General features: G+C 33.6%; 1 protein-coding gene across 2 annotated transcripts in view; it reads left to right on the top strand.

Annotated features, from left to right (window-relative positions):
- Positions 1-8,738, top strand: part of LOC107877937 — a 30,763-nt gene extending 22,025 nt beyond the window's left edge. The window contains exons 7-19 of one of the 2 annotated variants that reach the window (XM_016724762.2): positions 3,725-3,780; positions 5,383-5,519; positions 5,727-5,817; positions 5,918-5,983; positions 6,082-6,304; positions 6,410-6,511; positions 6,808-6,893; positions 6,981-7,103; positions 7,376-7,445; positions 7,544-7,635; positions 7,913-8,017; positions 8,104-8,218; positions 8,298-8,738. In XM_016724762.2, the coding sequence (XP_016580248.2) occupies positions 3,725-3,780; positions 5,383-5,519; positions 5,727-5,817; positions 5,918-5,983; positions 6,082-6,304; positions 6,410-6,511; positions 6,808-6,893; positions 6,981-7,103; positions 7,376-7,445; positions 7,544-7,635; positions 7,913-8,017; positions 8,104-8,217 (1,265 nt within the window). In that variant the 3' untranslated portion in view covers position 8,218; positions 8,298-8,738. Of the gene's footprint in view, positions 1-3,724; positions 3,781-5,382; positions 5,520-5,726; positions 5,818-5,917; positions 5,984-6,081; positions 6,305-6,409; positions 6,512-6,807; positions 6,894-6,966; positions 7,104-7,375; positions 7,446-7,543; positions 7,636-7,912; positions 8,018-8,103; positions 8,219-8,297 lie in introns of those variants that run through there. The other variant, XR_007042891.1, reaches the window with a different exon arrangement.
- The last annotated feature ends 5,043 nt before the right edge of the window (positions 8,739-13,781 follow it).

Consider the following 13,781-nt stretch of genomic DNA (forward strand, 5'->3'; position numbering starts at 1 on the left):
TATTTCTCTAAAAGACCTCTTCAAGCTTAGTCTCAATTCACCATAAACATCATAACAATCTCTTATTATTGTTCTACGGGAAAGAATTCGAAACAAAGGTTGGGCTTTACTCATAAACTTCTTAAAGCCTTCATTTTCTACGAATTTAAATGGTAGTTCATCTACAATTATTACCTCGACTAAAGCTCACCTAACTACCTCTTGCTCAAATTTTCAATATTCTCCCGATGAATCCTTTGTTTGAAAGTTTAACAATGTTTGTCCACTAAGCGGGGTGGGCGGGGGCTTATACATTTTGCATCTACCCAAATGTTGTCTCAGTCTACTTGTTCCATTTTTAGTTGAATGAGCAACATAATTTTGATGACAATGCAAACACTTTGCTTTAACTAGTTTATCATTTTCAAATATCTTTTCAAAATGTTCCTAGGCAGTAGATCTACTTTTCATTTCTTTCCTTTTCTTTGGATCAACAGTGTCAATTAAATTGTCATTGCTATTATCGGGTACACTATCAGTTGAACCAACCACACTAACTCAACTTCGTCAGCCATCTATATAAAATTGAAAGAGAAAACAAAATTAACAATGTTTACCTTTTGTGAAGTGAATTCATTTCACAAAATTAGAAAAATCAGTTTACAATTTACAGAATTAGACAATCAGAAAAATCAGTAAAAAAGATCATTCTACAGGAACAGATGCAGTGATTAAAATGGAAAGTCAGAAAAGGGAAGAAGAAGATAAAAAAATTAAAAAGTAAATAGTACCTGGTTTGCCGTTCTCGATCGTCGTTGATCCGGTCACCGGTGGTTCGCCATTCTCCCTCGCCGTTCCTTGTTGCAGTTTGTCGTTCCACTTCCCCTTTGCCGTTTCGTTGAGTGAGAGTTAGAGAGTTAGAGTGTATTTAGTTTGCGCTGCTTTTTGTTGGAGCTTGAATGTAAAACAGTAATAGCTAATAGGGTAATAGGTAATACCTAATACGTATTATTTGGGCTGTAGCTAGTGGCTAAAGCCTAAATGTTAATGTGCTTAGAAAGTTATATATAAATCTAGAAGTATATTAAAAATTTCGGTTTAAATCGAAAATTGAATTACGTCAATCCAAAAATCGAGAATTTATAAAAAATAAACTAAAACCAAATCGAAAAACCGAAATCGAGAAACCAAATTAATTCAGTTCGGTATTTCGGTATTTATGCCCACCCCCTACTTCTACAGTATGTTCTGGCATTGTCCAGTTCAAGCTTGTGATGTTAAGGAATAAATTCCAAAGTTGAGTAGTGAACTTACAGTGTAGAAATTGATGGTTGTTGTTTCCCTGTCAGATTGCACAAAAAACACCTAGGAACCAATTTTCTACCTTTTCTTTGAAGTACTTCCTGAGTTAAGCAAGCCCTTTTTATTACTAGCCAAGTGAAACATTTCACTTTTGTAGGCATATCCCCCTTCCAGAAATAGTTCTAGTAATATTTAGGGCCTCCAGTCATAACCTACAATCCTCTCTTATATGCATTGTTGACTGAAAAAAGACCATCTTTGTTGTGCTTCCATTGAATTTTGTCTCTGGTATAGGTATTTATAATTAATACCCCCTAGTTTCCCCAGTAACTCCACCCTCTCTATCTCTCAATCATTGAGGAATCGTCTAAAAGAGATGTCTCAGCCCTGTTCTGACCAGCAATCACCTACATTAGCATTAGGATTATCACAAATTTGGAACAAGTTTGGAAAGAGTTCCCTGAGAGGGGATTGGTCTATCCAGACATTATTCCAAAATTTGGTTTTGTTTCCATTTTCCACCTTGATGAACAAGTTTTCTTTCATCTTAGGGCACAAATTACTAATTGTTCTCTACACCCCCATACCATATGGTTCATTAGTGCTCTCTATACATTAAGGGCTCATCTCTCCATAGTTAGCTATAATCACATCTCTCCAAAGAGCTTCACCCTTCTCAGTGTATCTCCAAAGTCCAAAGCCACTTCACTAATAGGCTTTCATTTTAAAGTCTCAGATTTCTAATACCTCCCCCCCCCCTTCTTTGCTAAGAAGTACAGTTTTTCAGTTCACTAGACTATAGCCTTTTCCTTCCTTATTGCTTTACCATAAAAATCTTCTCCTTAACTTGTCTAGTTTTCACCAATATGACTGGAATTGGAAATAAAGATATCACATAGGTAAGTAATGAGTTAAAAACAGAGTTGATGAGAATCAATCTTCCTCCCAAAGAAAGATACTAAGCCTTCCATCTTGATAATTTCTTTTCAGTCTTCACCAAGATATCATCCCAAATATTTAGAGCCTTGTGATTGTTGCCTAGGGATATGCCCAGTTAAGTGGTGGACAATAACTATACAGTGCATCCCAGTATGTATGCTAGTTGCTGAATTTGAGGAACCTCATTCAATGGGAAAAGACTACTTTTTCCTCAATTGACTCTCAAGCCAGAAACTGCCTCAAAACAAATTAGAATTACCCTGATATAACTATTTTGTTCTGCTACAGGCTCACAAAAGATGATAGTATCATCAGCATAAAGCATATGACACACTTCTTTTACTTCTCGCCCCCTCCCTCCCATGAGAAAGCCTTTGATCCATCTATTTTGTGCTACAATCTTCATCATATAGTCGAAACCTTCCATTGCCAAAATGAACAATAAAGGGGAAAGAGGATTACCCTATCTCAATCCCCTTGCTAACTCAAATAAGCCCATAGGTTCTCCATTAACTAGAACAGAGAACCTGACAGTTTTAATGCAAGCCTCAATCCACTTAAACCATCTACATCCAAGTCCCATTTGTCTAAGAGTGTTAAGGAGGAATCACCAATTTACATGATCATAAGTTTTTTGAATATCCAACTTGCAATCTTGCACATTAGTCCAGGAGCTCCACTCATTTTAGTATCAATACACTCACTAACTATAAATGCTGCATCCATGATTTGCCTCCCCTTCACAAAAGCCATTTGATGTTTGTTAATTTATCCATCACTTTTTTCAGTCTTTTAGCCAATAATCTAGCAGTTATCTCATAGACACCACCAATTAGACTATTTGGTCTGCAATCTTTGAAGTTTGAGACTCCTGGCTTCTTTGGAATTAATGCAATAAAAGTTGCATTAAAGCTCTTTTCAAAGGCTTGGTTGGAGTGAAAAAACTGAATAATTCTGATTAAATCTTCCTTCAACACATTCCAGAAAGTTTGAAAAAACACCATCAGTATCCATCAGGTCTAGGAGCTTTTTCTTTTGCACATAGATTTAAACACTCCAAAATCCATCCTCCTCAAAAGGTCTCTGTAGCCACACCCCTGGTCTTCTATAGTGATCTTTGTAATATTTAAAAGTTCCAAATCAGGTCTCCAATGTTCTGTCTCCGTGTAAAGGCTCTTATAGAACTCCTGCACTGACTCTTTATGTTTTGGTCTTTAGTGATAACCCCTTCCATCTCTAGTTGTTCCATAGAATTGAACTTTTTATGGGAAGTTGCAATTCTGTGAAGAAGCTAATCAAATAATGAACAACAAGGGATGTACTTTGACTGATAATATGAGTTCATATGTGTTGTAGTATTCAACTGTAAGCATCTGATTCGGTGATTCCTATGTTGTGATTTGCTTATGTTAGATCTAGTTTCATGATTAGCTTCAGACTTACAATATGCTGAGAGTGATTTCTCTTGTTCCTTGCATTGATTTGCAATTCTTTTGGGGTGCAGGAGAACTGTACTTTGTAACTGACAGGAAAAGTGGGTTTTGGAATATCTACAAATGGGTAAGTCCTCATCCCATGTAATGTCATACTTATTAAATCTCTGCCATCTGTTATTTGTATCTATCTTCTATCGTGCCTAATGTCTTAACTTGAACTTCTTATTACTATCTTCTGTCGAGTGAGCTTACTGGCTTAACTTGAACTTCTCTTCTAGATATGATCGCATCTAGTTGCTTAAATGCTTGCTTAATAACGATCTCATCTTCTTTAGTTCTAAGCCTAAACTTGTGTTCTCTTTCTCTTTACAAGTCTAACCCTAGTGTTTTTGACTTGTTTAAGTCTTAACGTTGTGGATACAACGCAAATGTTGCATTAGCATTAAATTCCATTGCATTACAAATATGGGGAACCTTCAGTCTGGCCCTTTATTAACCATATTCTTGTTAGAGAAGATGTGAAGTTGCATCAATAAGAAATGAAATGATTAATTAGTTGCATTATATGAGTGCTTCTAGTTGCTTAACTTTCTTAATAACCATCTCATCTTCTTTGAGTTCTAAGCCTAAACTTGTGTTCTTTTTCTTTTTACAAGTCTGTCCCTAGTTTTATTGACTTGTTAAAGTCTTAAAGTTGTGGATACTATGCTGATGTTGCATTAGCATTAATTTCATTGCATTACAAATATGCGGAACCTATAGTCTGGCCCTTTATTAGCCTCATTCTTGTTAGAGAAGATGTGAAGTTGCATTAATAAGAAATGAAATGGTTAAAACTATGATATTTTAGAGACTGAGGTCTTAAAAGATTCAATGAACTAGATACTGTAGTTTTAAAATATGAAAAAAATTATCGCTATAGTGGCCTCTAACTGTAACTTAGTCCTTATCATTTAGTGTTTAGCAGAGACCTTAGTAGGCATTTGGCCATATATGTCAAATATTTTTCGCTTCATTTGGAATTTATCAAGTTGAATTTGGAGATGGAATTGTGTTTGGTTGTACTTTTTGCGAAGAAAAGAAGATAACATTTTATTTGGAATTTATAAAGATGGAGTTGGAAATTTGAAGCACTTATACAAATTTGGAATCCAACTTCAAGTCGGATTTGGAAATTTTATAACCAAACACTGATTTTGAAATAAAGTGAAATTATTTCGGAAAAAAGTGAATACTTGTGGCCAAACGACTCCTTAATCTCCACATAAGCATTACACTTTCAGCCCCTCCACTGAAACACTTTTTTTGATGGAAAATGTAAAACATTTTATTTACATGAACTTTTGCATGATAAAAGTGAGAGAATTCACCTTACCCTTCCCATGATTAGCGTAGTCCAACTCTAGGGATATCATATTCCAAAAAGTTAATCCGAAATTCCGCCATGGCCCCTCCATCTGACCAGTAATGAAGTACAGAGAGAAAGTTGAAAAGAAAAACAATCTGTTTGTGCTTATTTCAATCCCTGCACAACCTGTCTCCCATTTTTCGTGTTATTCATGGTGCTAGATATTTGGCCTGGAATATGCATCAAAAATGAAGCATCTATGTGGAAAAACAATGAACTATGTATCAGTAAAACTTCCTTGTTGTTGCTGGCACTGAAATCATACTTTTAAGTGAGACAATGTAGACTTGATTGACCTGTTTTATTTATTGTTGACAGGTGGAGTCTTCTAACGAGGTGCTACCAGTTTACTCCCTTGATGCTGAGTTTGCAAGACCCTTATGGGTATTTGGGATGAAGTCTTATGACTTTCTTAAGAACCACGACCAAAGTACTTTAATTGCCTGCAGTTACAGGTCAAGCTGTTATGCAGTTTGCAATTTTAATATTTTTATGTGTATCATGATATTTGAAATCATAGTGCTTTTATGCAGATTGTTTTTGTAACAAAGAAGTTCTTTATATGGTTTCTCACTTTTCTCTTCCTCTCGCTCAGGGAAGAGAACCATTCTGGGAGGAAATTTGATGTAGTTCATCTAATCTTGTTTGAAAAATATGTGCAGGGAGAATGGGAAGTCATATCTTGGAGTTTTGGATGTTCCCCAAGGAAAATTATCAGTGCTTGATATTCCTTTCACAGAAATAAACAACATTGTAAGATCTTGGTACCAAACTTTTAGTTGCTGCACTTAGTGTACTTATATGAGTTTTATCATTGTACTGGTCTTTATAAATACCCTTATCACCTAAACAGACTTCTGGGTTTCATAGCTTTTATGTTGAAGGAGCATCTGCTGTTCATCCATCATCAATAGCTAAGGTTCTTTAGACACTTTCTAGTTGCTTGAAATTTTTGAAAACAGTACTTCTAAATCTGTTCGAGATCATTCTTTTAGCATTTTTCTGTTATTTCTGCAGGTTACTTTGGATGATCAGAGAACAAAAGTAATTGATTTCAAGATTATGTGGTCGTCATCATCTGTTAGTGAGATGTATAACTCGTATTACAGCCGACCAGAGTTTATAGAGTTCCCAACAGATGTCCCGGGTCAATGTGCATATGCGTACTTTTATCCACCAGAAAACCCCGACTATCAAGCTAGTCATGGAGAAAAGCCTCCATTACTCTTGCGAAGTCATGGTTATTGTTTCCCTCACTGCTTCTGCCCGATTGGTTTTTTAGTTAAAAAGCTGGGATTAATTGTTTTATGTATGAGATGTAAATTTCTAGTTTATGATGATCCAGGAGGTCCTACAGCTGAAGCACGGGGATGTTTAAATCTTAGTGTTCAATATTGGACCAGTCGTGGTTGGGCCTATGTGGATGTGAATTATGGTGGAAGCAGTGGTAAACACATGGCCTCTTTACTCCTTCCATTGTTGGCTTGCTATTATTTCTATTTTGTTTCTTGATTAGGGGATTATTTTGAGAGATTCAGCTTTTTGTGGGAACATCATTTCCTGCTTTTATTGACTGATTGTCAGAACCTTATTGATATGTATAAGAAGGAAATATACAAAATTACTTCATGTTGGTAGAAAAAGTAGAGGCGGCCAAAGAATCAGGATGGCGTATGACACAGTGGTAAGCTAGTTAGCTGCTGTTAAGTTGGCTGATGTCTTTTGTTTTTGGCTCATATGAAGGTTATGGCAGAGAATTTAGAGAAAGACTGTTGGGAAGTTGGGGAATTGTGGATGTTAACGACTGCTGCAATTGTGCCAAGTTTTTGGTAAATAAAATATTGAGCTTACTATTATATTCCTTTAATGCTGCTATTAATTTTGTAAGTACTGGTAAATTAGTCTGTTTCATCCAGGTTGACAGTGGAAGAGTTGATGGTGAACGACTTTGTATTACAGGGAGTTCAGCCGGTGGTTATACAACATTAGCTGCACTAGCATTTAGAGATGTTTTCAAGGCTGGAGCTTCCTTGTATGGTGTGAGTAAATTATAAATTTGTTTTTGATAAGTAGTATTGCATTCCCATATCTTATGTGATTTTGCACGTGCAACCAGAAACTGATCATAAAAATACGATAAGAACATTTTGAAGTTAAGGCTGATGCCTATACATGTGGTATCCTGTTATCTTAGATGATCATCTTCAATGTAGAATAGCATCAGTTTGGTTCATAAGCCTACTCAAAGGTCCTTATGTATCAAATCCTTTTTTCAGTTTCAATGCTTATGTCGTCATCTTTCATTAAACAGATTGGTGATCTGCAATTTCTGAGAGCAGAAACTCACAAGTTCGAATCTCACTATACTGACAATCTAGTTGGTAATTATCAAATCAATTTATGGTTACAATATATATGCATAAAGTTTTTCTGCAGATCAATGTTTTTCAATGTGTTGAGGCCTTTTAAATCATTGCAGGGGATGAAAAGGCATATTTTGAGAGGTCGCCCATCAATTTTGTAAACCACTTTTGCTGCCCCATTATCTTATTTCAAGGATTAGAGGACAAGGCAAGCATAACATGTCCCTTTTGATGCAATGACATTCAATTGATAAATGCAGCTTGTACTGAAGTTGATTGTCTTTTGCATTGTCCATCATAAGCGTTGGATATTTAACTAGTATAACTTTGCATCTTTGAGACAGTTCAGTTCAATTTCATATGATTTTATTATGGCCTCTTCCTTAAACAATATGATGATTGAAATTCGAGAAATCAATTAATCACCTCTGTTTTTAATTGCTGTTGCTTGTTGGTAGAATTAAGCATTCCAGCCCTTGTTGCAGGTCGTTTTACCTGATCAAGCACGCAAAATCTACCAAGCGTTGAAGGAAAGAGGGTTGCCTGTTGCACTCATTGAATATGAAGGAGAGCAGCATGGTTTCCGTAGGGTATTGCATCGTTTTCCAGACTTCGGAGATAAATTTTAGTCTGTCCGCTATGGAGGGAATTAGCTGATTCTTTTTGTTATATGCAGGCTGAAAATATTAAATTCACCCTTGAACAACAGATGGTGTTCTTTGCTCGTTTGGTGGGACACTTTGAAGTGGCCGATGAAGTTACCCCAATCAAAATTGATAATTTTGACTGAGGTAACTACTGAATGCTTTGCGCCATAATAGAGTTATTCAATACATGTTTGCCGTAACTAGGAAAATTTTGATGATGTAGAGAAAGAAGCGGCAAGCAAAGAAAGAAGCAGTAAGCAAGACGATCTAATTTTCTGGAGCGGTAAATAGGTTATGCTTCTTGGAGGACGTCAAGGAAACATCAATATTTACTGATCAAAGGATAAAGAACATTGAGTTCACGGAACTCATGGAACTTGTTCTTGTAACTTGTAAAGTTACAGATTTTCTTAATCAGGCAATTAAGCCTTAAGGGGGAGAGGAATTGGGAACTCCCGCCCCCTGGGGTTGGGGTGTACAATGCTGGATGTATTTTTTCTTTTCTGACTAAATCTGCTTCTCTTTGGGCTCTGATAACATGTGAAAATGAAAGCAGAAGAGTAATCTCAGAAAATTGTTTAGAAGATAATAATACTAGAAGCCTCATATAAAATTTTAGACTACAGAAAGTGTGGACAAGTTTCTTAATGATCGATTCTTACCATAGCTTGAGTAACGTGTGAAAGTTTTTGGAAAAGCAACTTATATCAGTTAGTCTGAAACCTTGAGAAAAGAAACTGTTGTTTCTCAACTTCTAGTTTACCGGATAATATGGAAAACAGATGGTATGTATGGAAGACGGATGGGTAATTCATCCCGAAAAAAATTATTTTGTATGAGATGCGCAATGTCATACTTGTACGAGGGGTTCGTTATTTGACATTTGGAATTTGTGGAACCCAGTTGTCATTACTTTGTAATATTCGTCTTTATAACCATCTCCCTCTTCACCTTTTTATTTTATTTCAATTCATGTTCTCACATTTTTGTTTTTTGAAAATTTCTTCAATTTTTTTTTCTTTCTTTGATTTTTATATTCTCTTTCAACATCTTTCATAACAATCAATTTTAAACTTTTATTTCATTATTTTGCGAAACTTTTATGTGTGTATGTTACTTAATGTAATTTGAGATTTATAATCGACACTCAAGAATTGCGCTATACCATCATATGGACATACTCATGCCATCTCAAGAGAAAAATTGAAGTTGGCGTTGTGTTTGATTATGAGTATAAATTTGAGTTGTTTTTAAATTTTTGTGAGAGGAGTAAGTAGGCTTTGGCCATAATTATTAATCACAATATTTTGGAATACTTTTTCATTTTATTTTGAAATACTTGTATGACCATGAAAATTACGTATTTCGAAATATGTTTTCACAATTTTTTATTTTTCGAAAAACACCTCTTGAGGTGTTTTATATTTTTGACTCAATCTATCACTTTATAAAAAATAAATTCAAAGTCTAAAATACTTTAGAAAATACTATTGTTAAACACAATTTTAATTCTATTTTCAATGTCTAAAATATCAATTAAAGTGAATATGTTTTTGATTTTCATGACCAAATGAATTCTAAAAGTGAAAAAAGTTGGTACTTATTTTTATTTTTTCAGATACAACTCTAAATTATGTTTGAAATTTTCATGTTAAATACCAACTTAAAATTATATTTATAATAAAGTGAGGAAAAAAATTGAGAAAAAAAGTATCATGATCAAATAAATACTTGATAAAATTAGTTATTAGGAACTAGAATTTCTGAGGTTGAACATTTGAGCAAGAGAACTCTTGGAAAAATGATATAAAGGTGGAAAGACAAAATATAGTTGCACAAAGAAATTATATTTAATTTTAGTGGCATTGAAATTAAATTTGAAGAAGAAAAATAGTGCCAAAAATACGTAAAGGAGGACTAGTGGACCCCATGTCACATGTCCATCAAATAATAAGTCCTCATACAACTTTTGTTTGTTGTATGAGACTCAAAGTAAAATTTTTGTATGAGATGCGCCATGTCATACTTGTACGAGAGGTTCATTATTTGACATTTGGAATTTGTGGAACCCAGTTATCATTACTTTGTAATATTCTTCTTTATAACCATCTCCCTCTTCACCTTTTTATTTTATTTCAATTCATGTTCTTCTCATATTTTTGTTTTTTGAAAATTTCTTCAATTTTTTTTTTTTTGATTTTTATATTCTTTTTCAACGTCTTTCATAACAATCAGTTTTAAACTTTTATTTCATTATTTTGTGAAACTTTTTTGTGTGTATGTTACTTAATGCAATTTGAGATTTATAATCGACATTCAAGAATTGCGCTATACCATCATATGGACATACTCATACCATCTCAAGAGAAAAATTAAAGTTGGAGTTGTGTTTGATTATGAGTATAAATTTGAGTTGTTTTTAAATTTTTGTTAGAGGTGTAAGTAGGCGTTTGGCCATAGTTATTAATCACAATATTTTGGAATACTTTTTCATTTTATTTTGAAATACTTGTTTGACCATGAAAATTACGTATTTCGAAATACGTTTTCACAATTTTTTATTTTTCAAAAAACACCTCTTGAGGTGTTGTATTTTTTTGACTCAATCTATCACTTTATAGAAGAAAAAAATAAATTCAAAGTCTAAAATACTTTAGAAAATACTATTGTTAAACACAATTTTAATTCTATTTTTAACGTCTAAAATATCAATTAAAGTGAATATGTTTTTGATTTTCATGACCAAATGAATTCTAAGAGTGAAAAAAGTTAGTACTTATTTTCATTTTTTCAGATACAACTCTAAATTATGTTTGAAATTTTTTTATCAAATACCAACTTAAAATTATATTTATAATAAAGTGAGGAAAAAAATTGAGAAAAAAAAGTATCATGATCAAATAAATATTTGACAAAGAATTAGTAATTAGGAACTAGAATTTTTGAGGTTGAACATTTGAGCAAGAAAACTCTTGAAAAAATGATATAAAGGTGGGAAGACAAAATATAGTTGCCCAAAGAAATTATATTTAATTTTGATGGCATTGAAATTAAATTTCAAGAAGAAAAAAATTGTAGAAGATGAAAAATAGTGCCAATGGTGGCTTCTCCACAAAGATAAAATAAGTAAAGGAGGACTAGTGAACCCCATGCCACATGTCCATCAAATAATAAGTCCTCATACAACTTTTGTTTGTTATATGAGACTCAAAATAAAGTTTTTCTCTCAAATGTAAGTAGTCACATTGTAAATTTGACTAATTACACTAGTAGGCATTCACCTTTTTCACTGGGTTAGAATATCAGAGCCGATATCATTGATAAAGCAGAAATAGAATTACTTTTATACAAAAGCAACACAGTAATTTTAATCTCTTTCCCTTACCTTAATACAAATGATGATGTTTCTTCCCACGTTCAATGAATATATTGATCCCTAATGAGATGGTTTTCTATGTTTGTCTTTGAGGAGCTGGAAAGAATCTCAAAATGAGATGGTATCAAATTTTTTATTATACCGATGCATCTTCTCTCAGAATGGCCTCGTCTTTCAATTCTTTGAGAGCTCACATAGTGAATATGTTAGCAAATTTGGAGTAAAAATAATGTGTGTACCTTAATATGTTGCAGCGGAAGTCGTTGAATTTGCTACTGATAGAATCACCCAAGTCAATCTTCGTCTTTCTTGAAAATGGAGTATTGTTTCACAAACTGAATACCTTCGTTGGTGTTTTGTTCTTGTTTTGTGTTTTTAGTTACCCAAGGATTTGTTTTCTCATCCGTTTCTATTGAAGAAGAAGAAGTAGTAATATGTATAGGAGTAGTGGGTAGGGGTGTGCATCGGTCGGTTCGATTTGGTTTTATATATTATCGGTTCAGTTTATCAATTTTTGATTTTTAAATATGCTAAACCAATAACCAAACAACTAAGATAATTTTTTATCGATTTTCGATTTATCGATTTTTAGTCCTTAACAGTTCGGTTTAACCGATAAGAAAACACTCATAAAATAAAAATAGTAGTAACTAACATGAAAAAAATCGAATCTTAGTTGCAACCAAAAATCCTACATGATGTGTTTTAATTTATAAGAATCTTTAAGTTTGGACTAAATGTTGTTAGGAGAAATTAAGAGTTTGTATAATTGAAATAACAGGTTTGTTAATTTGTAGAAATTAAAGAAAAATTAAGAGAAATATATAATAAGTCATATATATATACATATTCTTATTGGGATATCGGTTTACCCAATAACCCAATAAGAAAAAATCAAACCGAACCAATAACCCAATAAATTTTTCTTATAAAACCATTAAAAAACTGTTAATCCAATAACCCAATAACAATAAACAATAATACTTTTATCGGTCGGTTCAACTTTTGCACACTGAAAGTAGTGGGAGAATAAATAATTAGTCAGTAACTGATTTGCTCCCTTCTTATCTTTTATCATTAAAATAAAAATTAGGCCGGGTCGGGTCGGTCCACATGGACGACCCATGACCCGTAATCTAACATCTCCCACTTTGCACATGGTGGACAAGACCCACACCAGTACGACATCATCAAGTCACCAATTTATACGACAAATAGTTTGTGCGACCTGTGAGCATCACAAGCTTTACCTATAAGATTTTACAAGATACATATAGGAATCCAATCACATGTAAAAAGAATTCATTACTAAAATGAGGATACTTATACTCACAATACCCAGACATCATTCACTACTTTAGTTGTTACCTATTCGATCCCTCTTCCTCTTAAAGAGGTGAACTCGAGTTCATGATTAACTTTATATACACAATTACACTTGACATCTACATGGTTAGTGTAATAGCCAGCTTGTGTACACAAGTTAAATTATTTATTTTAATCATCTTTCCTTTCTACTCGAATCTATCTGCTCCAAATCAACTGCTTCCATTGACGCGTATTGCATTACTAAATCTCTCATGGCCATTAGTAACATGCTAAAGTAGCAACATCGATCGAAACTTCATGAAACAGTAAAAGGTCTAAGGGTATTTCATTGAAAAGTTAAAATAACTTTGGAGGTCTCACACAATGAAGAAATAGAGATTCATTCTTTCATTAACCCATTGATTGCTAAGCACACGAGGTATGAAACATGTGCTACGATGTTCTCACCTTATATTGGTGCATGTTTCTCAATCTTTTTAATCATTCAACATTGTACAGATCTAGATCTAGACATCTTTAAATGTCTAACCTAAGTTTTTTTTCTTTAATAATCCTCACATTCATATTCTTAGAGAAACTCACATCTGACTTTACAAAACAAGTCACAATCTGATGGAACTTATCTCTTCACGTTCCTCGATGTAAGAGGCGATTGCTCGTGTGAGAGAGCCAATCTCGTGACTTGTTCGACACATTGTATCAATAAAACATATTTTCACATGCATATGAGATTGAACATAAATTCAAGACTCTTATATTGATAATAATTACAATCAACTCATCTTACAACTAGAAATATAATTATCTCCTACGTAATCCTAGAGCTATAACATGTTTCTCAAACAAGTCTCTAAAGGGATCAACTATCATGTCTCGTGCAGGAATGTATTGTAAATTTATTTCCCCACTTACTACTATGTCTCTTACAAAGTTATACTTAATGTAAATGTGCTTGGTCTTGCTGTGATATTTAGGATCCTTCGTATATGCGATATCCGCTTA

The sequence above is a fragment of the Capsicum annuum genome, chromosome 7 (genome assembly GCF_002878395.1).
Source record: "Capsicum annuum cultivar UCD-10X-F1 chromosome 7, UCD10Xv1.1, whole genome shotgun sequence".
In the NCBI taxonomy this organism is placed as follows: Eukaryota; Viridiplantae; Streptophyta; class Magnoliopsida; order Solanales; family Solanaceae; genus Capsicum; species Capsicum annuum.